At 47.4% G+C, this 24,854-nt stretch overlaps 1 protein-coding gene across 1 annotated transcript in view; it reads left to right on the forward strand.

The window, feature by feature from the left end:
* Window positions 1-24,854, forward strand: part of KSR2 (kinase suppressor of ras 2) — a 423,164-nt gene that overhangs the window by 309,222 nt on the left and 89,088 nt on the right. The window contains exons 6-7 of the mRNA XM_006151569.1: window positions 3,937-4,006; window positions 6,752-6,835. Of these exons, the coding sequence (XP_006151631.1) occupies window positions 3,937-4,006; window positions 6,752-6,835 (154 nt within the window). The remainder of the gene's footprint in view (window positions 1-3,936; window positions 4,007-6,751; window positions 6,836-24,854) is intronic.

Consider the following 24,854-nt stretch of genomic DNA (forward strand, 5'->3'; position numbering starts at 1 on the left):
TCTTGCCCGTTCCGGGCACTAGAAATGAAAAATCTCCAAAAGGCAATGTCTATTATTATACTCCAGAGACTGAAGGCACCAGGGATGTGCAAAATTCTGCCTCTGTGTCTGCATGACTTGTTATCAGAAAATTAGAACAGAAAAGAAGCTTTTGTTCAGCTATGGAGACATCTTAATAGGTGCTTTGATTGTTAAACAGAAGTTTCTGTATCGGTTTAATTGCTGGTAAATGTTGTTTGCCTTCTCTGTTATGATAACGCCTGGATTTTCATAGATTCCCCCCACCCCTTCCCTTTCAACAGTTTCCTTTTGCTTTAAGGCTTGCACTGGCAAGTTTAATGAAATCCAAAAGAAAAAAAAAAAAGTAAAGAGAGGATCTCAAAGTTCAAATCTTCTCGCCCACATCGGAAGCCGTGTGGAGGTTATTATTGCTTGAGACTAATGATGCTGCATCCGCTTAATGTAATTGACAGAACTCATCCCTTCCACCAGATATTGAGAAATGAAACCAAACTACTAAACTTAATTACATCTACTTTTTTGGAAAAGGTGCTGTAATTGAGAATAACAGAATAACTCGGATGCGAATCTAATAGGGAGACGTGCTTATAATAAAAGAGGATTTGTTCTGCGCTGCCTTGAGTTTCAGAAGGACCCTGGGAGAGTGGGGTGGGTTGGGGATGAAGAAGTAGTTGGCTGGAGAAGTGGAGACACAGCTAGATCGGGAATTCGCGACCTCGGTGCTAATTGACATTTCGGGCCAGTTAATTTTGTTGTGAGGGTCTGTCCTACGTATCAGAGAATGTTGAACAGTTCCGTACCAGGTGCCAGTGGCATGCGAGCACCCACCCACCTCTCCCTGCCTCCCTCCCACATACACAGGGTGACAACCAAAAATGTTCCCGGAAATTGCCAAATACCCTCTAGGGAGCAAAAGCTCCTCTGGGTGAGAATACTGGTGTCGAAGCTCCTAGGGGACTTTCAGCCAATTGCAGTTACTTCTCAACATTCTGCTGGTGCCTGCCTGTGTGACCTGTAATGAGTCTCTGCACCTCTCTGAGCTCCGGAGGCTTCCCTTGCACAGTGGGATTAGCATGGATTGCCCAGGGGCATAGCCTCCAGGTATAAATGCACAGCATAATACCTAGCTTGTGTGGGGTGGCCGATAAGCTCAGTGATTCTGTTATAATAACCTTTGATTCAGCAAACATGTCAAGTACTCAGCTTTGCCCTAAGCACCAAGTGTGAGGTGTGATGGAGAATGAAGGTGTGGGTCCTCTTTCTGCACAGGTGACAAGACTAACGGGCACGCCCTTACTCTGTTTATGGCACCCTAATCATTTGTCATCGGTTTCGGGGCTCTCTCCTCAGAATCCTTCTCAACACAACCCTTGAGTCCACCACAGTGAATGGCCCATGAGATGAAGCCCATTTGGCACTCCTAGTGGTGTAGTTTCCCCATGAGGAAGCTAATCCTTCCTCTCCATCTAGCCCTCCTATCTGTGCCCTCCCCGGCACTGGAGAGAGAATCTTTAGGAGTTCACAGGTGCAATTCTTCCTCGCACATCTGACTTTAGTCTCCTAAGGGTATAAGGTGGAAGGAATGCTCTTTTTTTTTTCTTTTTTAACTGTTTTTTGTTTTTTTAATGTCTTTTTTGTTTCCCTCGGAAACTGAAACAAGTAGTAAAATGGGCTTGAGTTTGATGGCATTTAGTTTTTAGTTAAACTAGAGGAAATCCCGCAGACTGAGATCTTGATTGATACATCACGCTGCTTCTCTCTCGAGTTTTCTCTGCCCTCTGAGGCTTGGGAAATCATTAGCTCTCTCAGAAAGGGTCCCAGCTTTACAAGGGCAGAATCAGGGTTTCTGGAAACTGCTTTCAGATGGCTGCCGACAGTGTCATTAGACAGAAAAGAGGAGAGAGTGGGTTGAGGGTTAAATGCTCCCTGATAGGGTCTGCCATGCCCAGCTCCCCGATGAGCACACCACTCCATAACAATTGCTGTGAAAAATGAGGCGTGCATCTGCAGCTCTGAAAACAGGGAGCTGGCTCGTCCATCTGGCCTGAGAAATGAGAGCTGGTGTGTGGGTCAGCCGCTCTCTCACTCTCTCCCTGTCTGGTGGGGAGTTCACGGGCAGCACTAGTCCATTTCTGCCGCTGTTTCACACTTCTCCAGGGCCTGCCAGGTCTAAGAGGAGAGTGGTGCTTCAGGGTGAAGAAGGGGTGCTCAGGGTCTGCAGGAGAAGGCCTGGAACTCGGTGATGGAGTGACAATGAAGTTAGGACCTTGCCTAGGCGAGACAGAGAAGATCAGGTGGGGACAGGCATCTAGGCAGAAGTCTACATGATTTATTGCTTCTTCCTTCTTTCCATTCAATTATCTGTCCATCCATTCATTCATCCATGTATTCAGCCATAGATCTATCTGCCCACCAGTTGCCCATCTACCCACATACCTATTCATCCTTTTACCCACTCATCCCTTTACCCACTCATCCATTTATCCATCCATTCGTCCATCCATCCATCCATCCATCCATCCATCCATCCATCCATCCATCTATTCATGCATTTTCCACCTATCCATCCATCCATCCACTTCATTCATCCATCAACTTATTCTAGCGTGACATTCTAGCATGGTATGTGGTCAGATATTTTAAAAATAGTTATCAACAATATACAACAAGAAAATGATACAATTTTTCATATACAGTTTGCTCCTAGAATAAATGTTTTTTTTAACCAAAACTGGTCTCAACTTAAAATATTATACAAGTCATCTTATGGGTTGTACGGAGGCATGGAAAAAGTTAGGAAAGCGGTATTTGCATGACCACTATTTGAAATTGAGGGCGTTACAGCTTTGCGTACAAGGGCACATGTTCTGAAGTCCCTCACACCTGGATTCGCAGCTACTGTGCAGCCCGCCAAGTAGATGAGGAAGTGAATTCCCCTCTCCAAGCCGCAATTTCCTCATCTATTCCTGACCCCTACTCTTGGGGTTGTTTTGAGGCTGCAGCAGCTAACTTAGCACACGCCTGGCACACACTAGGCACTCCACAGTGGAGGTGACATTGATTTATTCTATCCATAGCTGGCTTCTTCTAAGGGGACCTTGAGTCAAGATAACCAGCTAAACCAGTTCTATTTGCATCCATCCATCCATCCATCCATCCATCTATTCATTCTTCTTCCTACTCATGCATTTTCCACCTATCCATCCATCCATCCACTTCATTCATCCATCAACTTATTCTAGCGTGACATTCTAGCATGGTATGTGGTCAGATATTTTAAAAATAGTTATCAACAATATACAACAAGAAAATGATACAATTTTTCATATACAGTTTGCTCCTAGAATAAATGTTTTTTTTAACCAAAACTGGTCTCAACTTAAAATATTATACAAGTCATCTTATGGGTTGTACGGAGGCATGGAAAAAGTTAGGAAAGCGGTATTTGCATGACCACTATTTGAAATTGAGGGCGTTACAGCTTTGCGTACAAGGGCACATGTTCTGAAGTCCCTCACACCTGGATTCGCAGCTACTGTGCAGCCCGCCAAGTAGATGAGGAAGTGAATTCCCCTCTCCAAGCCGCAATTTCCTCATCTATTCCTGACCCCTACTCTTGGGGTTGTTTTGAGGCTGCAGCAGCTAACTTAGCACACGCCTGGCACACACTAGGCACTCCACAGTGGAGGTGACATTGATTTATTCTATCCATAGCTGGCTTCTTCTAAGGGGACCTTGAGTCAAGATAACCAGCTAAACCAGTTCTATTTGGTTCTGGTTTAGCAAGTGATGATGGTTGGTGTTTTTACTGAGGCCAGCAAACCTCATTTTTTTTGGTCCAGGGCTTGGCCAGAGTCTTTCCCAGCCTCCAGCTCTCCTTATAACAGGCTCTCCTCCTCTCTTCTCTCTCTGTAGACACGCTGTCAGTGCCGCGCTGGTCCCCGCAGATCCCTCGCAGAGACCTGGGCAACTCCATCAAGCACAGGTAGGCCGGATTCCTGCATGGCCCGGAAAGGCTGGGTAGAGTGCTCTGCCCCAGCTCCCGTATCATCATCCTCCATGCCTCTTTCTTCTCTGCCAGGTTTGCCCCAGGTCTGGCACATCCTCAGTAAAGAGGATCATTGTGAAGATAAATGCATTCCATCCTAACTTGGGGTTTCTCCACCCAGGGGAGACAAGATAACCAGCTAAACACAAGTGCACATTCTCTGTTGAAATTTAGGTCAGTCCAGAGCCCCAGCCCTGCTGGGATACACCTGCCCTTTGTGGGATGAAGGTTTGTTTTTCCTAATCATCCCTTACACGTCCTTTAACTTTCCACATTCAATTTGCTACGTTTCGTCTGCATGTCTTCACCATTTCCTCACAGACACAGCGGGGTAATGGGCAAGTGTAGTCATGCCCATTTAACAGATAGGGAAACCGAGGTCCTGTGGTATCCAGCAGTGGGTCTAAAAGCTAATGAAGCTCAGCGCTTAGTGTTCCGTTGACACCGATGCTGAGAGTTTTCTGCGTGCAAGACCCTGTGAACCGGCAAGGGCCTTGTTCACTCATTCATGGACTCTTCCCACCAGTATTTATAGTCTCTGTGCCACAGTTGTGGCCATGAGTCGTAAGGCCACTGCCCTTGGGGAGCTCACGATCTATAGAAGGGTCAGACAGTTAACAGACCATGACAGTACGGAGGGATCTGTGTGGTAAGGGAGGGGGAAAAGACCAGGGAAAACACATCACCATAGCTGGGGGCAAGGCAGGAGCGAGTCTTCTCAGCGAGTGGCATCTCATCAACGGTTTTTGAAAGAAGTATGTTGACAGGATAGTTGTTAAGATAGATGAGAAAACATCGGAGGAGGCAGTGAAAAATATGTGATAGACATGTCAGTGGTCAGGAGATGAGCTGCAGAGAAAAGGGCATCAAAAGCGAAGGCCTTTTTTTGTTTAATTCCTCCGGGTACCCCCTGGCTCAGGGCCACCCCCCCAACATTGGCCATGCCCCTTGATAAACCACACCCCCTGGATCTGCCTTACCCTTATACTGGCCCCACCCCTCGCTCATCTACATTCCCAACTGGCTCATTCATGGCCATTCCCCTGGTACTTCACTCCTGTTTTGGCCACACCCCTGGCTCAGCTCCATCCTCAGCCCCTCACTCACTGTCCCCACTCGGCCACACCTCCAGGCTTTCTCACCGTAATATCAGAATCTGGTGGCACCTCAAATTCAGATGCTGGTGCCCAGAGGTGAGAAACGACCTGCTAATCTCGGACATCAGGAACCTCTTCCTCAAGTAGCTGGGATTTGGGATGACCCGTTACTCTTCAGTCTTCCCGCGTTTCTTTCTGGGCTTGATGCCAGGAAGGAGAGGCTTGGACTCACCCCAGCCTTGGTGAAGAAATGAAATTAAAATCCCATCCACTGTCATTAGAGTCACCTCAGCCAGAGGTGAGGAAGAGGAAGAACTGATCTCAGAGACAAGAGGAGGCTAGAAAGGAGAAAACTGCCTGCCACTACATGTGCTGCCTGCCCTCCCCTCCTGCCCTGTGGGGTGAAACACAAGCCCATTTTCCATCCCCCAAGGCTGGTAAATCCTGCAAAACAGACCCTACTAAACTCGCCAGCTTTGCAGAAGGGCCAGAAAACAGCTTAACTAACCCCCAAGTCCAAAAGGAGAGGGAGCGCTCTCTTGGCAACAAGCGTCTCTGCTTAGAATACTGCTATTTGCTTAGCTATGGAGGCTTTGGGCTGCAGCTCAGTCTGCTTGGAGACTGGCTGACCCAGATCGGGCAAGATGGTACAGCAGAGGGATGCAACCTTTCCCTCCAAATTCTCAGACTCCACGTTATGTAATCATTTCCCATTTCCTTCTTGACACTCTGAGGCAGTGGAGATTAGATACAACTCCTGCTGACGGTGACATAAATTGAAAATTAAAATTGACTGTGACCCAGCAACCTTCAATACTTTGCCGCGGCCTAGCCTTGTTGCTGTCTCGTATCTCTTGGGGAAGAAAGCACCCGGCAGTGTGGTGTGGGGGTGCCCAGGGAGTAAGTTAATGCACCCCTGCCCGTCCAGTTTGTAGCTGTGTATGGGAGATCTCCACATTATGTTCACAGAGGGTGTGGTAGAAGGGGAGGGAGGGGAGCTGCTGGTGTCACTTTCAGGGAATCTTCTCTACTTCTTAAATTTGGAGTCTCAGCTCTTCTGGGAGGAGAACCCCAACCCCCTTAAAAAAAAAATCTTCCCAGGTGATGAGACTGCTGGGAAGGATAACAGGTCATCTGGGCTTTTGGGAGACACCCCCCCCACACACTTTGTGACTCTGAGAACAGTTCCAGCCCTATCCGTTTCTCTGTCCCTTGGCACATAGTAGGCCACCAGGCAGTATTTGTTGAATGAACAGATGACCGGTCTGAGTATTCAAGGGAATAATATAGTCCCGATTCATTTCACTGAGCACTTACTACGTGCCAGGAGCTGTGCAAAGCCCTTGACACCTGTGACCTTGCTTAATCCTCCCAACAACCTACGAGATGAATAAATTATTTATCCCCACTTTACACATGAGGAGACAGGTTCTGGAAGTTCAAGCAACTTGATAAAGTCACGTATCTCAGAAGAAGTCAGGCTGGAATTCAGGGCCCACATGCTCATCCTCCGAGTGGTCCATCCTCCTAGAGACAGATCGCTCGCCATCAGCTTACCCTCGGACCTTTTGTCTCTTTTCCACAGGTTTTCCACCAAGTACTGGATGTCTCAGACATGCACAGTCTGTGGGAAGGGAATGCTTTTTGGCCTCAAGTGTAAAAACTGCAAGTAAGTGGTTCATTTTAATTTTCCACAACACTCAATGTCAGCTGGAGCCCCCATGGGCTCTGAAAAATCTTTGAGCATTTTGTTTCTTGACTCTTGAGAGAGCTGCTGGCTTTGTTTTTCAGAAATGGATTCCTACATTTGGGTAGGGTCAGGGAGAGCAATTCTGAGTAAGAGCCAGAGCTGATGGAAGGTTCTAGAAATATATAACCCTGTCTGCTGAAGCACAGTGGCCCCTCATATATTCATGACATCTAAGGTCAGCACTTGGCAAACTTTTTTCTCCAGTTTACCCAAGAGTAAATATTTTAGACTTTGTTACAACTCTACTCAGCCCTGCCCTGTAGCTCCAAAGCAGTCAGACAATACAGAAACAAACTGGCATGACAAAATTTTATTTCAATAAAACTTTATTATACACACTGCAGGCTGGCTTTGGCTCCCAGCTATCGTTTGCTGATCCCTGAGTTAGAGTCTACAAAGTCCTTTTCTCCTTTATTCTTTGTCCTCATGGTCCTTCTCTGCAAGAGTGTTAAAATTCTTCCCATTTTACAGATGTGAAAGCTGAGTCTCAGCAAGGAAAAGTCAGAGCTAGGAAGTAGTGTCAGGAATTGAACCCTGGACCTCCTAACTCCTGTTCACTTTTGCGTCAGCATGTCGGTCTCGAGTTCTGGTGAAAAAGCTGGACCACCTAAACCCCACGCTTCCTTCCTCTTCCTCAGGCCCATTCCAGATCAAGGCTGGCAAAGAGGAGGGAGGAAAAAAAAAAAATAGGAGGGAGGCAGGAGAAAAGTGGTGACACCAGACAGGAACTCTGGAGTCAGAGTAAGCAGGGTTCAAATCCTGGCGCCGCCACTCAGTGGCTGTGTGACCTTGGGCAAGTCGCCTTACATATCCACCCCTCATTTTTTCATCTGTGAGAAAGGAGTAACAATTACTTGCCTCAGATGGTGGTGAGCATTCTACGAACAAGCTCACTGAGTACAGAGCACAGTGCCTGGTGCAGAATCCAGTCATCCATACGAAGGCACTGACGCCTTTCTGTCTGGTCTTTCTTTCTCCTTCTGTAAACATGTACTGAATACCTTGTCAGGTCCAATTACTATAAAATAATGGACAACATTCAGCATAGAATAGTTGCAAATGAATGTGCATCTGTTTGCCTTATAGGAGTCACTTAATTTAAAAGATTCTAGGGCTGGTCTCACAGTTCAGTGGTTAAACTCTGTGCAGAGGGAGCAGATCCCACATAACTGACAATGGTTTGAATTTCAGTCCTGGTGGGTTAGAAAACATGCCAGGCATGTGCGTACATGCCTGGGATCCTGATGGGTGGAGAAATGGAGGAAAACTGGAATGTGATGTGACCATTAAGGAGTGCTTTCTCTCTACCCCCCTTTCTCTCTATGTGCATGCCCTCTGGCATAAACTTTTTAAAATTTTAATGAAATAAAATTAATTTAATTTAAATTTTTTTTAATAAAAAAAATTCTAGAAATCCCTCTTTCATCTCTAACCCTGCCCTTCCTTACCAAACCCAGGCGGAAAACTTTCATTTAGGTTGGTAAGAGGTGAGACAGCTCCAGGGGCGAGTCCTCATCTCTACACACCCCACCCCAGCCTGGATCTCACATGGCTAACCACAGTAATGACTCAGGTAACGCTCTTACCTGAGTAATGACGTTAAGGCTGAGTTCCCCTCTTTCCTTGAATTGTGGAAGGGATTCATTAATTTCAGCCCCTAAGGAGCCTTAAGCTCCATGGTGTAAGGGGACAGAAATCACTGAGCACTAGAATATCAAGGCCACCGTCCTCACCTTGGTCTTTGTGGACCCAGCTCTCTGGTGGCCCCTGGTCTTAGTGACTCCAAGAGGCACATGGCCAGGCCCTTGGGTCTAGCTTGCAAGCTGATCTCCTGGCCCACCAGCTGCTCTGGAGACCTGCTCACCTGTATCTAGACACCTCATTGCATGGGAGAAACAGCTACTTCACATTCTCCTATTTGCCAAGAGGAAGCTTTGAAGTCAGGTCATTTTTTTTTAAAAGGTTTTTGCCATAGAACACATGCACTTGCTGAGAGAGAGAGAGAGAGAGAGAGAGAGAGAATGAGAGACAGTGAGAGGGGAAATGAGAACCACTCCCTGGGGGAGGGATGACCATGCTGCAATCTCATCTCCTCCATTCTCCTCTCAAGATTTTGGGCTTGCGCACACACGCACCCTGAGTGATTTTCTTTTTCTTGAGAGATTTTCGCTATAGGGCGCATGCACTCGACAGACAGACAGAGAGAGACAGAGAGATAGAAAGCAAGAAATCACCCCCCAGGGGGGATGGCCACGCCGCAATCCCTTCTCCTCCATTCTCCTCTCGGGATCTTGGGCACGCATGCACACGCGCCCGGCGTGAATTTAAGCCACCAGCTCCAGGACGCAAACCGCAGTCGACTACGTGGGAGTCCAGCGACATAGCCATTATGCTAACTGCTGGTCCCACCCTGAGTGATTTTCAAGCCACTGGGCCCAGGGCTCAGACTGTTGTCAGTATGTGTGAGTTCAGCACCTTAATACCATACCACCTGAAGTCAGGTCATTAGATGACAGGGACACAACCAGGAGTCAGTGAGGCTGAATATTTCCCAAGCTGTTCTCATTTTCAGCACTAGAGGTGGAAGTCAGGAGGCCTTCCCTTGTGTTTTCTGTTATAGGATTTAATGAACAAAGGCCCTGTCCAGGGGCAAGAGAGGAGGCTGAAGGAGGGGTGAGGGGCTGGGGGAGAAGGCTGGCTGCAAGGACTGCAGGCTTTGGAAGCAGCTAGAACTGAGTTTGGGTCCCAGTTTTATTACTGAGCTCCCTATGTGAGCTCGAACAAGAAGTTTGTCATCTTCTAGCTCAGTTCACTCATCTGCAAAGTGGGCGTGATCCTAGCGCCCACCACAGGGCTGTTGAAAGGAATCAATGAAATGTCCTCATCCCACATCACAATGTTTCATCAAAGAACGTCCCTTCCCACTACATCATGTGCAAAAATGGCTTCGGACATGTAGGAAGCACAATTCAAACCAAGCTGTGGTTGGATTACACTGTTGATCTTACCGCTTAGCGCAGCCCTCAGAAAAGCTTGCCAAAATGGTGACCGCAGCTGCTGCAGCTGCTAGGAAGTTCCGGCATGCTTCATGAGCCTCGTCTCGTACAGACGACAGCAGAACCCAGAGCTAGCTAGGGCACGTCATTACAAGCATGTGTAAGTGCTGTCGCAGTTGAAGTTCAAACTTCCTCCTCCGTGAATAAAATCCTGTGGTTTCTGCATTAATTTTAGTGAGGCTAGATGGCCACTTATATGTGTTTTCAAAGATTGGCAAAGTTTTGGACACAATTATGGGCTGACGGAAGAGTTGGAAGAGGGCCAGAGAGGCGTAGCATACAGGCATCATTGTATCATTGTCAAGGGGTTTAGAAGAGACACACCTGGAAAGAACTGAATTTCAGTGAAGTTGGAGTGCATGTGTAAAGAGCAGTGAAAGCGACCAGCAGATGGTATGGCAGTGACATCACTGGAATTCCACATAGCCAACCATGGTTTGAGTCCTAGACCGGGTAGCTTGAAAATTATGCCAGGCACATGTGCATGCATGCCCAAGATGCCAGGAGGAGAATGGAGGAGAACAGACTATGGCATGGCCATGCTCCCGGGAGGTGATTTCTCACTTTCCCTCTTGCTGTCACTGCCCCTGTCTCTATCTCTGTCTCTCTCAGATGAGGGCATGTACCCTAAGGTAAAACCTTTGAAAAAAAAAAAAAGAAGAAGAAGACAGTAACAGGTGAAATTTCAGATAGGTGCTACCCAGGATGGAAAGGCAGCTTCTTGTAGAAATGGGCAGAACCATTTGTACCTTTATTCAGCTAATGTTTATTGAGTACCTACGATGGACCAAGCACTATCAGAGGCAGGAGGGAAACAACAGTGAAAAAAACAAAACAAAACAAAACAAACTCCCTGCCCTGGTGGGATTTATGTGCTGGATCAGAGATGGGAGTTGGGCAGACAGTAAAGGAGGTAAATTGGTAAAGCAGATCAATTGATGGGATCATGCCAAGTGCTAAAAAGAACATGGCAAGGAAAGGAGATAGGAAGTGCCAGAGTAGGGGGCTGAAACTTTAATTAAAAATGATCAGGGAAAGGGAACCAGCAGTTAGCGTAATGGCTATGTCGCTGGACTCCCACGTAGTCGACCGCGGTTCGTGTCCCGGACCCGGTGGCTTAAAACTCACGCCGGGCGCGTGTGCGTGTGTGCCCAAGATCCTGAGAGGAGAATGGAGGAGAAGGGATTGCGGCGTGACCATCCCCCCTGGGGGGTGATTTCTCGCTTTCTGTCTCTATGTCTCTCTCTGTCTGTCTGGCGAGCGCACGCGCCCTACAGTGAAAATCTCTCAAAAAAAAAAAAAATGGTCAGGGAAAGTCTCACACCTGAACACGAATTTTGGAAAAATAGCAATCAGTGTGGTCCAGGTCATTTCTTGTCCTCCTAAAGCATTCCTGAGGCATGGATTTGAATTTGCCCTGAAGGTTTTGTTTTGTTTTAAAACTCAGAGCAATCGTGGGTCTGTTACTTCCAGAAGCTCCCTGGTAATGGGGACTGGATTAGCCTCAAGCTATTCCATGTATGGTTCCTGGAACAACAGCAGCAGTCTCAGCTGAACGCTGGTTAGAAATGGACACCTTTATGGACAGTCCTGTGGCCTAGTGGTTATGAGAGCTGGATCCCACATGACTGATTTCTCACTTCAAATTCTGACCCCAGCAACTTGAGAAACATCCTGGATATGTGAGCATGAGTGTCCCAAATCGCAACAGGATAGAGAAATGGAGAAGGGATTGTGGCATGGCCATGTCCCATTGGGGGGTGCTTTCTACCTCTCCCTGTCTCCATCTTTTTCTGGTAAGGGCATGTGCCCTCTTGACAATTAAAATAAGAAAGAAATGCACAACCTCAGGCCCTATCCAGACCTGTAGAATCAGAATTTGCATTTTAAGATGGTCCTGGTGGTTCTCATGCATATTAAAGTTTGAGAAACACTGCTCTGGGTGATCTCCAAATTCCCTTTCTGCTGCTTTTCTTTTTCTAGATTATGGGTCTCAAACTTGAGCCTGTATCAGAATCCCTTAGAGAGTTTGTTAAAACACAAATCCCAAGGGCCCCACTCTGGGGTAGGATTCTCAGAATTTGCATTTCTAACAAGTTTCCAGCTGTTCCTGATGCTGCTGGTCCTGGGACCCTCCTTTGAGAAGCACTGCTCTCTCTGTATATAGGGTGGTGGGAAAAGTCATGACAAGTTTTTGCATAGAAAACCAGAAAAATACATCATGACTTTTCCAATGACCAAATAGAAGTAGTAGTTTTAAAAACACCAGGGCCAACTGGGATGCAGTGGTAAGGCAACTGGACTTGTGTAGGAAAGGTCCTGGTTTTACATCCTGGGTCCTTCCTGAGCATGCTGGGTACATGGCCTATGGTTGGGGCTGTTTGAGGGGGGTGGATTACAGTGTGAAGCAGGCCCTATCCAGACCTGTAGAATCAGAATTTGCATTTTAAGATGGTCCTGGTGGTTCTCATGCATATTAAAGTTTGAGAAACACTGCTCTGGGTGATCTCCAAATTCCCTTTCTGCTGCTTTTCTTTTTCTAGATTATGGGTCTCAAACTTGAGCCTGTATCAGAATCCCTTAGAGAGTTTGTTAAAACACAAATCCCAAGGGCCCCACTCTGGGGTAGGATTCTCAGAATTTGCATTTCTAACAAGTTTCCAGCTGTTCCTGATGCTGCTGGTCCTGGGACCCTCCTTTGAGAAGCACTGCTCTCTCTGTATATAGGGTGGTGGGAAAAGTCATGACAAGTTTTTGCATAGAAAACCAGAAAAATACATCATGACTTTTCCAATGACCAAATAGAAGTAGTAGTTTTAAAAACACCAGGGCCAACTGGGATGCAGTGGTAAGGCAACTGGACTTGTGTAGGAAAGGTCCTGGTTTTACATCCTGGGTCCTTCCTGAGCATGCTGGGTACATGGCCTATGGTTGGGGCTGTTTGAGGGGGGTGGATTACAGTGTGAAGTCCCTGTCATGGCTGCCGCTTTCTCTCTGTCTCTCTCTTTCATGGATAAACTAAGAAAACCAAACTTCCGGACACTCCGTAATGTGCGCTCTTTGTTGTAAAGATGGACAGACTTTGCTGAATGTTTTTCAGATCCTTCTGCTCTCATTCACCTGAGCCTCGCTCTGTTCATTGGTCTCCTTCATCATCCTTTTCCCACTATATATTTGTATGATGAGTCAAAAAAGTAACACGTGACTAGGAACCCAGGTTGGAGGCCACACACACCTGTGTTTGAATCCTGGCCCTGTGCTCATCTGGGCCTGTGGCTGCTTCTGAGTCTCAGTTTCTTACTCTGCAAAATGGGGACAGTAGCAACCCCATTTTATTTTTAGAACACCAAGTAAGGTAATAGCTTGGTAAATGCCCATCCTAGGACCTGGCCCATTATAAGTGCTTAATTAATGAAAGCTGATACTATGAATTAACTTTGGGGTACCCCTCCACCCAGGAAGCCAGAAAACTTCTCTTTCATGTTGAACCCCCTTCCCTCCTGCTTCGAATTAATGCCCACTTCCTCCGGAATTATCATCAGCTGTCTTGTTGGCGTTCTGAATGGAGAGATTAATGAACTAATAGGAAATTAAGGCTCAGAAAGCAATTTGCAGTTATCTAAATTGAGGCGTTTTCATCTAATAGGTTCATGAGCGCGGAACGGAGTTGTGTGGCGAGCAGTAGCGTGTCAGCACAATCCCCGCATTGTCTGAGGACTGTGGACTCAGCTGGCAGGAGTTTGCCTTTGCAGTAGATGCTGATGGATCCCCCAGCCCTTCCACCGTGTGCTGTCTGCATCCTTCCCCCTTGTCAGGGTCCTTCCACCTGTTTCTGCACACTGAGGCCTGGGTCCTCGGAAACCTTTCCCCTGTCTGCATTTCTTACAGGAAAATGCATAACAGGGATTTGGGTGATGTGTGCTCTAGAAAATGAAAGGCTGAACCAGGTGCATTTTTATTTCTGCACATATTAGAATGTGGAGGGAGGAGGACGTCTCCCAAAGCCACCAATGGAAGAGCAGCATTTTGGCTGTCACCAGGCTTGTTCTGGTGCCCCATTCTCTCTCACAGATTGTGCTTTGGTTTTGGCTAAGCATCTGCCCTGTGGGGATTCTTGCTTCCACTCGGGTATGAAGGAGAAAAGGACACACTTGCTGTCCTTGGATTGCTCATAGTCACTGTCGATTTTCAAGATGTGGTTTGACCTCACCTGCCTCAGGGTCAAGGTAAAAGCTTAAAATAGCAGGTAGCCAAGTGGTTGAGGCAGTTGGATCTCACATGGACAACTGTATGGTTTGAGTCCCAGACCTGGTGGCTTGAACTCACGCCGGGCATATGTGCATGCATGCCCAAAATCCCAAGAGGAGAACGGTGACATGGGCATCCACCAAGGGTACTTTCTCTCTCTCTTTCTCTCTCTCTCTCTTTCTCTTTGGCAAACACACGTGCCCTACAGAAAAAAACAACAATGAAAACTTCCAAGTCCCTCCCAGACGCTGGAAGGGATAGAGCCTAGAGAGTTGCATTTTTAATTAGCCACCCGGATACTTTGTGATTGTGCTTAAATGGGAATGAGGAACTTGGCTCTAGATGGAGCGATACTACCATTGGGTGGAGAGTGATGTGGGTTACCTGGGTTGGGGGTACATTGTGCACATCAAGGGAGGCTATCCCAGGGGACTGCAAAGCCAAGTCTTAAAGGAAGAGGAGTGAGCCAGTTAAGGCAGCATAGGGGAGTTCTGAAACAGCCCAGGCAAAAGCTTGGTCAGGGACTGGAAAGGCCTGGAGCGTTTGTTGCCATTGTTTGTAGTAGGCAGGCCTAGGGTAGAGTGAAGACTGGTTCTGCCTGGAAACCGGAGCCCGGGGCCCTGCTCATGGGGATGGACGAACTGTTGCCTTGACTCGGCTGCTGCCTGAAGCTCCCGCTAAGGAGGTGAGTGATCAGTGTCCATCCAGCCCTCCTCCTGAGAGAGCAGTCCTGGCCTCTGGAGCCCTTATCATCTGAGGGCGGGTTGTTTGCCAAGGACAAGGCCATGGGTAGAGCACGTGGGGTCAGGATCGCCCTTCCTCTGGACAGTAGAGCAAGGAGCAGCCAGCAGGATCCCTGATGGTCTCGGGGTCACCTGATCTCGGGGCCTTGGACTGGAAGGTGTGATAGTCAAGGGATTTCAGAGGACCTGGTAGACACTTAAGACTGTTTGGGATCAAGGAGTGCTCACACCTCTATTCGGAAGGCAGAATGGTAAAATCAGTGGCCTTTGAGCTCACCACATGGCTTTTGGGGTCCTGCTCAGATTCCCAATGACCTCCTTTAGCACCTGCTGCTGCTCATGTCTAGCCGTAGTTTGGATAGAGCCCCCGACCCCATTCATGTGTTGAGCTGTTTTAATGGGTTAAAACTTGATTCAGTTATATGTGGAAAGGTGAGCTTCTTGGGAGAGATCAGGATTATGGTCACCAGGGCAAGGACCCCATAACTGACTCTCAAGGGCAGAGACACCCATAGAACACAGACCACTCTGTCGGCCATGCCAGAAGACCCCCCCTCCCCGCCCAGGGGTGGCTCCTGTACGTTGGACCTCTAAACCAGAAGCTGGTTCTCTGCTCTCTAAAACTACCCACACTCAAGTTCTCTGCTGCTGGCAACATAACAGACAAGAATATGGTTTATACCTGTGACCTTCCCTTCTCTTTCTCTTTGGCAAACACACGTGCCCTACAGAAAAAAACAACAATGAAAACTTCCAAGTCCCTCCCAGACGCTGGAAGGGATAGAGCCTAGAGAGTTGCATTTTTAATTAGCCACCCGGATACTTTGTGATTGTGCTTAAATGGGAATGAGGAACTTGGCTCTAGATGGAGCGATACTACCATTGGGTGGAGAGTGATGTGGGTTACCTGGGTTGGGGGTACATTGTGCACATCAAGGGAGGCTATCCCAGGGGACTGCAAAGCCAAGTCTTAAAGGAAGAGGAGTGAGCCAGTTAAGGCAGCATAGGGGAGTTCTGAAACAGCCCAGGCAAAAGCTTGGTCAGGGACTGGAAAGGCCTGGAGCGTTTGTTGCCATTGTTTGTAGTAGGCAGGCCTAGGGTAGAGTGAAGACTGGTTCTGCCTGGAAACCGGAGCCCGGGGCCCTGCTCATGGGGATGGACGAACTGTTGCCTTGACTCGGCTGCTGCCTGAAGCTCCCGCTAAGGAGGTGAGTGATCAGTGTCCATCCAGCCCTCCTCCTGAGAGAGCAGTCCTGGCCTCTGGAGCCCTTATCATCTGAGGGCGGGTTGTTTGCCAAGGACAAGGCCATGGGTAGAGCACGTGGGGTCAGGATCGCCCTTCCTCTGGACAGTAGAGCAAGGAGCAGCCAGCAGGATCCCTGATGGTCTCGGGGTCACCTGATCTCGGGGCCTTGGACTGGAAGGTGTGATAGTCAAGGGATTTCAGAGGACCTGGTAGACACTTAAGACTGTTTGGGATCAAGGAGTGCTCACACCTCTATTCGGAAGGCAGAATGGTAAAATCAGTGGCCTTTGAGCTCACCACATGGCTTTTGGGGTCCTGCTCAGATTCCCAATGACCTCCTTTAGCACCTGCTGCTGCTCATGTCTAGCCGTAGTTTGGATAGAGCCCCCGACCCCATTCATGTGTTGAGCTGTTTTAATGGGTTAAAACTTGATTCAGTTATATGTGGAAAGGTGAGCTTCTTGGGAGAGATCAGGATTATGGTCACCAGGGCAAGGACCCCATAACTGACTCTCAAGGGCAGAGACACCCATAGAACACAGACCACTCTGTCGGCCATGCCAGAAGACCCCCCCTCCCCGCCCAGGGGTGGCTCCTGTACGTTGGACCTCTAAACCAGAAGCTGGTTCTCTGCTCTCTAAAACTACCCACACTCAAGTTCTCTGCTGCTGGCAACATAACAGACAAGAATATGGTTTATACCTGTGACCTTCCCTGGAGGCCGGCCCTCGAGTGGTTGCAGCTGCCTCCTCCGGGCCTCTCTCTTTTTCCCAGGTGGCTCTGAGCTAGTAGTTACCTGGTTCAAGGAGGGAAAGCCCAGCCTCCTTAGCTCAAGGCAGGCAGCCTTTCTGGTTAATTTATGCCCCAGCGCTCCCTCCAGCAGCAGGCTGACACAGGGCACCCCGGAACCACATCCTTGCCTCTCCCTGGACCTTACTTGCCTTTCCCACAGTGAAGAAGGTTCGTCCTGACCGCACTTCTCACTTGCAAAATACTCATCTCAAGATCTAGAGAGCCTAACTTTTGGCCGTAAAACACCAACAGGAATACAGACTGCAGAGCCAGAGAGAGCTGAGTTCAAGTCCTAGCTCTGCCATTTTCTTGCTGTGTAATTCTGGGGAAATTTCTGAATCTCTCTGATGTGCATCAAGGCTCATCCAGTGTGATAAGACGTGTCCCTGTCCCAATCATTAGTGACTTGAGGATTCCTCCAAATCGGATTTTAAAAATAAGTTATCCAGCATTTATTTATTTGCAGAAACTGGTTTTCTGTGAATACAAAGTATGAAAAGAAACATACGCACATTAAATCACTTCCATGGGTTGAAGTTCTGGAAAACTGAGCACATTTCTTTCTTTTTTTCTTTTTTTGTAGTTCCTGTTTCCCTTTTTTGTTTGCTTGTTTGCGATTTTCTGATTTTCCTAGCCAGCTTCTTTGGAGACAGGTTAGAGTATATTTTGGGGCTTCACAACCTCGGTGCTGTTGGTGTATAGGGCCAGATAATTTTCGGTGGAGGGAGCTGTCCTATCCTCTATGAATGCTGAGCATTCTCCGACCTCTACTCACTAGATGCCAATAGCATCCCCCACCCCCAGAGTGACAATCAAAAATGTATGCAGGTATTACCTACTCTCTCCAGGGGGTCAAAATTGCCCTGAGTGGAGAGCCACTGGTTTACATAACAAATCACTCATTCCTGACAATGGAACTGTGCTTCGAAGCAGGGTATCCACTTTCAGTTGCTTTCCCTGCGCATGTACCCATTACTAAAATAGTCAACCTATGAGGTGAAAGTCTATAGGGTGAATTAGGGTTGTAAGCTCTGTAATTATGCAGGGATTATAGTGATTACAACCCCAATTACATTACAGAGTGATTGACCCTCCTGGTTTGTGTTGGACTCTCCCAGGTTTCCACCCAAGTACCTGGGGAGCCCTCAGGCATTCCTCAGTGGGTCTCCTTACTCTAGAGGCAGGGCTGTGGCAGGTGACAACATCTGTGCTCCATAGGACCGAGACCGTGATCATTTCCCTAGTAAGAGGAGTGTGTTTGGAATCCTGAGTTAGCAGAGTTTCCAGTGTACTCCAGTGGTTTTTACTATTACCATTCATGATAGAGCATGTGCACATGCATGAGGAAGAGAGACAATGAAGGGAGAGAGAGAGAAAAAGAGAGAGAGAGAGAGAGGCATCCTACACATGGCCTGGCTACACTGTGATCGCCAGGGTTCTGGCACATGCCCGGCCTGTTTTCAGGCCAGCCCAGCCAGGGTCTTGAACCAAGTGAGCATGTGGCTTCCAGCTCCGAAGTACACTACAGGCTGGACTCCAGTGGTGTTTAAGGCCCTTTATACAAGTCCTTTCTTCTCCTGCCTGAAGTAGCTGTTTGGACATGCTTCCACTTGTTTCATTCCATGTATGCAGTTACTTTACTGATTTTCACTTAAATGAGCCATGCACTCCTTCTCCCAATTTTGCTGTGTTAGTGGATCTTTTCTCTTGGATTCGACATGCTCTCTGGTTTCCTTCTCGGCCTGTGTGTCCTCCTCGCCTGTGTTCTTGCATCCAAATACAATGTTTCATCTGAAAATTCCCCAGTTTTGCAAAATGGCTGCAGCTACAGGTGATGAGGGGATAAAACTGTGAAATATGCCATGGTTGTTTTGAGCCACTGAGCGCACTAATTTGCCCAGAACTTTAAAAACAAGAAATGCTGAGTGCTGATGTTGCAGCTGCTACGAAGTTCCTGGAAGCTTCAGGAATTTGTACAACAGGCAGGATATTGGCAGGATATAATTATGAGCATGCATCGCAGAGATCACCAGCTTGAATCTTGAACTTACTTTTCCATTAATAGAAACACTTTAGTTTTTGCAATAATTATAATGGGAAGTAATGGTCCCTTATATGGATTTTTACCTATTATAAGCAAAAATGTGGGTCCATTTATAGTTGTATGTGAGAGATGATCATAATTTTACTGGAGGCTGAGATGGGAATAAGATGTGATAATGATGATGATAATAATGACGATGATACCATAAGTGAAGGCTTACCAAATTACATGCACAATCTCATTGGGTCCTTGTAACACCCACAAAAGGTAGGTAGAATCTATTATTATCCCCATTTTACAGATGAGGAAACAGGAGCTTTCAGAAGTAAAACGGTTGGTCTAGAGTCTCATGGTGGGTGGATCTGTTATTCAAACTCTTTGATTCAAGATCAGAGTCAAACCATCAGGTTTTAACTCTCTTTACACAAAGTGCTGGCAGCCACACAGTAGACCAGCGTCAAATGCTGGTTCCCATTCTTCTTCCCCTTAAACAATCAGAGCAGAACACTGGGGAAGTCTTTAGAAAGTTCACAAAAAATTCATGTTACCAAAATACTGTGCATGAATTTCAAAAAACGTTTTTGCTCCAAAAGAAACTCATAATTTTTTAAAAGTCTATTTATTTCTTCTAAGAGAGAGAGAAAGGCTGGTCAAGCAGGGTCTGCACACCACAGTCTGCCCCTAGTGTCAGCCGGCCCAGATCATGGCCGTGTACACCCAGCTTGCTCACAGAGGTTCTGGGATATGAACACAAGACCTTCCCCTTATGGGGCCAGTTGTGATACCACTAGACCACCACCCGGCCCCCAAACTCATACTTTAATTCCACTTTTCCACACACCTTTCGAAGTCCCCTCCCATGAGAATTTGGTCTGAGTGTTGACCCTGGGCCAAGCCATTCATCTTTTCCTCATCGCTCCCTGAGCATGCGATGGTCTCCTGCCTTGAGTGAAAACTAGCCAATGGACCTCCATGCCCTGATGAACACCTCTAGGTCTAGGGAGCCAAGAAGACTCTTGTCCGTCTTTCTCGGGGAAGGAGGGGACGTGAGGGGAGAGGGCGGGCATCACCCATCGGTGCTAAATCCCCCACTTCTAGTAGGTGTTCTCTATGGAGAGACCAGGCTAGGGTTTTCTCAGTGATTTTCACGACATGGCTGGAGCCTGAAGCCAGCTTTCTGTCAGTCCTCCCTACCACATTTGCTCATGTAGGTCATTGGTGGGATTTTCTTTCTGTGAGTTGTAGGCTAGAGGGCTGAACCCTACTGAGTTGTCAGCAGCAGGGAAGGGACGTGTTGCCATCCTGCTCTGAGAACATACCGCAGCATTTCTAGAAGCACCGACTCAAAAGAGAGCCCGCAGGCGAACTGAATGAAACCCAAATGCTCAGCTCGGGTATTCAGTGACCCAAGCCCCCCTGCCAAGGGGGTAGTGATTTGGTTTGGCGATTTTGCAGCCTTGAAGAGCTCTTAACGCAGTGACCTGGGAAAAGCAAAGCAGATGCAGGGAGTAAGGGAGATAATGAGAGGGGGACTTTGCTGCCTTTTAATTGCAAGTATCTGCTGCCCAAGGAGGGGCTTCCCAAAATGCTTATCCAGCATTGACGTCTCTTAAAAATCCTTCATTAGTTGCCCCCTCCTCTCTGGATAAACTCCAATCGTATGGTGAGAACCTGCACCATCCCTATTTACCTCTCCTTTGGCTCTCTCCTCCCTTTCTTCTCATTCCTCTCCTCCTCACGCCTGGAGCTCCAGCTTCCTTGCACCATCAACTCCCAGAGCAGGCTGTATGCTCACTCGTGACATGTCTTTGCACCCACTTCTTCTGCCTGGAGCTTTTTGGCACACCTCTGCTAGCTCCTGTTTATCTTTCAAGCTGAGCTTCCTCCAGGAAGCCCTCCATGACTCCTCTAGATCTAAAGTGCCACATTCCTGCCTTCACCTGTCCTACCATATAACATACATTATGTTGTCTTTGTCCATTCCATTCCTGTCTCCCCAGCTAGACTTGAAACCATCAGCAGATAGAGTTGTGTCTGGCTTACTCACTGTTTCCACCCCCGGGGCTAGCATAGCACCTGGCACATAGGAGGTGCTCGGTAAATAAGTGTTGGCTGAACAGTCTCAGTGGGAGTCTTTGGAGGGAAATGATTTCTGCCCAGGTCAGACCCTGAAAACCTGGTTCACATCTAGATGGGGTCGTTTCTAGGAGGCAGTTTGGAGATGAGTGGAAAAATATTTATGCTTAAAACCACAAGAGATGGGTTCACATCCCAAGGCAGGAAACTGCTTGGTAGACTCTAAGACCCTGAAAGAGAGAAGTCTTGCTCTGTTTCACTATTAGACCCCCAGTGCCTGGCACAGGACCTAGCACAGAGGAGGAGCCCAAGACTGTCTTCCACATGCAGTGAGAGTAAATCCTCCTGACAGTCCTTTACTGTTTGTATGGGCGGGATGCTTCCTGGGCCTCATTCATTCATTCATTCATTCCTTTCTTCTGAGAGAGAGAGGGACACAGAGGTGGAGAGGGGGAGAGAAAAGGGAGGTGGAACAGGAGGCACCTAACATAGGGTTTTCATACGTGATCCATCCCAGTCTCAGCCAGCCCGGCACATGCACCCCACGGGCACAGGGAAGCCTCAGGGTGCAAACCTGGGACCTTCCCATGTAGGTCCAGTGTCACAGAGCATTGTGTGCCTTGACTTTATTTTGTTATTCTTTAGAATTATTTTATTTAATTGTATTAGTTATTATTATTATTTTTAATTTGGCCAGAGAGAGAGAGAAAGGGAAAGTGAGAAAGCAAGCCACCAGACCTGGGACTTGAACCACAGTTGCCTGTGTGGATGTCCAATGCCTCAACCACCACACCATCTGCCGGCCCCTGTCTGGCCTTGTCTTTGAGATGTGTGTAACAATATCTACCTCTTATATGATTGATGTTCTGAGAATATGAATTATGTAAGAGTGCTTGGCTAGAAGTTGGTACTTGTTCAGTGTTTCTTTGATTGAATACTAGGGGCCAGATTTTTAAAATATTCCACTGTAGGAAAGGCTGGTAGGACAAGAGAGAGTAGGAAAAGTGAGGGATTTGAGCTACTTGGAGCAAATTTTTCATAAATTGGCTGGAATCAGCCGGTGAACCATTTGAAATTGACGAGTCTTCCCAGCGGGAGTCGTGCCTGTCCCTCCTCCCAGAAGGTTGGTATCCCAGTTCCCAGCTCCATGCTGGGCTCTAGGCTCTGTCTGCTTCACAGGTCTGCTCAGGGCCGTGACAAATCTATTAAGAGCACAGCAGAGCCGCTCGTAAAAGGGACCATTTGTCCCGCAGTTCCTGGGCAGATCCACAGAGATCCAGTTTGCTTCTGGTCACATCTCTGTCTCCCACCCCCACACCAGGGACAATGAAGGGAAGAGAAAAAGGAATGCAGGGAGGAATATATTTGTATTTCACAAACTTAGAGGGATACAATGAATAAAAAAATAGAAATCCTTTTTCAGAAAAATTGTGATAGAGACTAGAATGCTCCTAAATCAGTAGTGTTTAGCAGATGTTTTCTTTCTGCCCATCTTTCTTTCCTTCCTTTTTTCCCCTCTCTCCAATAATTTTTTTATTTTTCTTTTATTGCTAGAGGGCACATGTGCTTGCCAGAGAGAGAAAAAGAGAAAGAGAAAGAAAGAGAAGGCACCCTTCAACGTGGCTTGGTCACACTATAATTCCTTCTCCATTTTTCTATCCTGTCAGGATATTGAACACACACGCACATGCATCTGGCATGTTTTTTTGAGCCACCAGAGCTGGGATTCAAACCACAGTCAGCTATGTGGGATCTGGTCCCTAGGCATAGCTCTTCATCATTGGAGACATACAGCCCTAACCAATATTTATCAAACACATATTAAGGGGACTTCCAAAAGGTTCTGAAAAAATGGAATTGAAGTACAAGTTTATTTTGGTGCCGAAATATTTTGAAATCCGTGTGTAATTTTTTCCTAGTGTGCGTTTCCTATAGACTTTCAGAAGACCCCCTTGTATGACGCACCAGGCACCTCTCAGTGATGGGGCAAGAGGAGAAGAAGCTACGGCATGAGGATAAATTCACATATTTAATTTTCAGACAGAGACTTTGGTCTCATTTAGAAGCTTCTCTAGGGGAATGAGATATTCCATGAAGCAACTTTCCTCCCTAACTGAAGCTCATCCTATTAAGCCCTGCAAGTTTAAAAAAAAGAAATTTACTATTTTCAGTGAAAGTTTAAGATCCTTTCCAAGTGTCCGTCCCTATGAGAGTTGTGTGGCAGTCCCTGCTTGTACACACAGGTGTGTTTTTCTTCTGTCTGCTGAAACCCTGAGCCATTTGGTGCCTACATGGGCTCAATCCAGGCATTTTTTTGTTTAATGTCCACTTGGTCTCACTGCTAGGAAGGGCAGAACTGGGATTCTGTTCAGGCTGGCTTGATTCCAGAGCCCAAGCTTTCAACCTTTTCCAGAATTACATAGAATCTTTCCCTGGTGCCTAGGAGCTGGCTCTGCAGAACCACTACCCTAAAGCCAAGACCCGATGTGGCTGTCTGCCTGCTCCCTCACTGTCCAGGGCAGTCAGCTTAATCCTCCCTACACCTCCCCTTTATCCTTGTGGAACAGAGCACCCAGACAGCCGTGAAGTCATTGAGGACTTTGTGCGGAGGTGACACAGGAGGAACCAAAGAGCAGAGGGTGTGGTTTTGGTGTGAGAGCCCCAGGACAGGCCACGCTGGTGTTCAGGATCTCTTTTAACAATCATGATGTCTTAGGAGGCCAGATGGTGATGTGGTGGCAAAACACGATGCTCTGCAGGGAAGGACCGGTTCGTGTCTGGAGGCCTCCCTGGGTACACCAGGCACACACTTGCCCAGAGTCTGGAGCTGGCTGAAGGCGGGGGCCGACTGCTGCATCAGGACCCTGTCAGGGATGCTCTCTCTCCCTTCTGTGTCTCTGTTTCTGTCTCTCTCATGGAAGAAAGAAAGAAACTTTGAAAAGGGGAAACTAAGATGCATCAAAGAGTTATGGACAACTAGGTTCCAGTCCCATGAAGACCATACCTCTGAGTCGTCCCACCCAATGGAGAGGAGGCTGGAGTATTCCTTAGCTAACTCTCACCCATGCTCATGGAGGGTTCCACTAGCCCTTATTTCCACCTTGAGGAAGTTTAAGAGCCTTGCAGTGGGAAGCCTTTACACACACAAGCAATACTTGTGGCAATTACCATAATAAACAGGATGATAGCTGCCATTTCTTGAGTACCTACTGTGTGCCAAGTATCTATCCTAGGCACCTAATTTGCATCATGTTACCAGTCCTCACCACAACCCTGGATGGTCCCCACTTCACAGATGAGGAAACTGAGGCTCAGAGCCATTCAGCCACTTGCCCAGGGTGTGGAGGTATTTGGATTTGAACCCAGGTTCATTCTGTATACTCTCCTGACCCTGCTTCCCTTTTTGAGGGAGGAATTGTATTCTGGAAGATTTAGGTTCCAAGACATCTCTCATCTGGGAAGCAAAATGTATTTTTCCTTCTTTCTTTTCTTTTTTTTATAATTGCCAGAGGGTGGGTATAATTTCCAGGGAAATATAGGGAGACAGAGAGGAGAAAGTACCCCCTACCCCTGAGGGGGATAGGCACACCGCAGTCCCGTCTCCATCTCTCTATCCTGTCAGGATTTGGGGTACACATGCACATGTGCCTGGAGTAGTTTTCAAGCTTCCAGGGCCAGGATTCAAACCCCAGTAAGCCATGTGAGATCTGGCCCCCTTAACCAGTAGGCTATG

Source organism: Tupaia chinensis, unplaced genomic scaffold (genome assembly GCF_000334495.1).
Source record: "Tupaia chinensis unplaced genomic scaffold, TupChi_1.0 Scaffold000320_1, whole genome shotgun sequence".
Taxonomy (NCBI): Eukaryota; Metazoa; Chordata; class Mammalia; order Scandentia; family Tupaiidae; genus Tupaia; species Tupaia belangeri.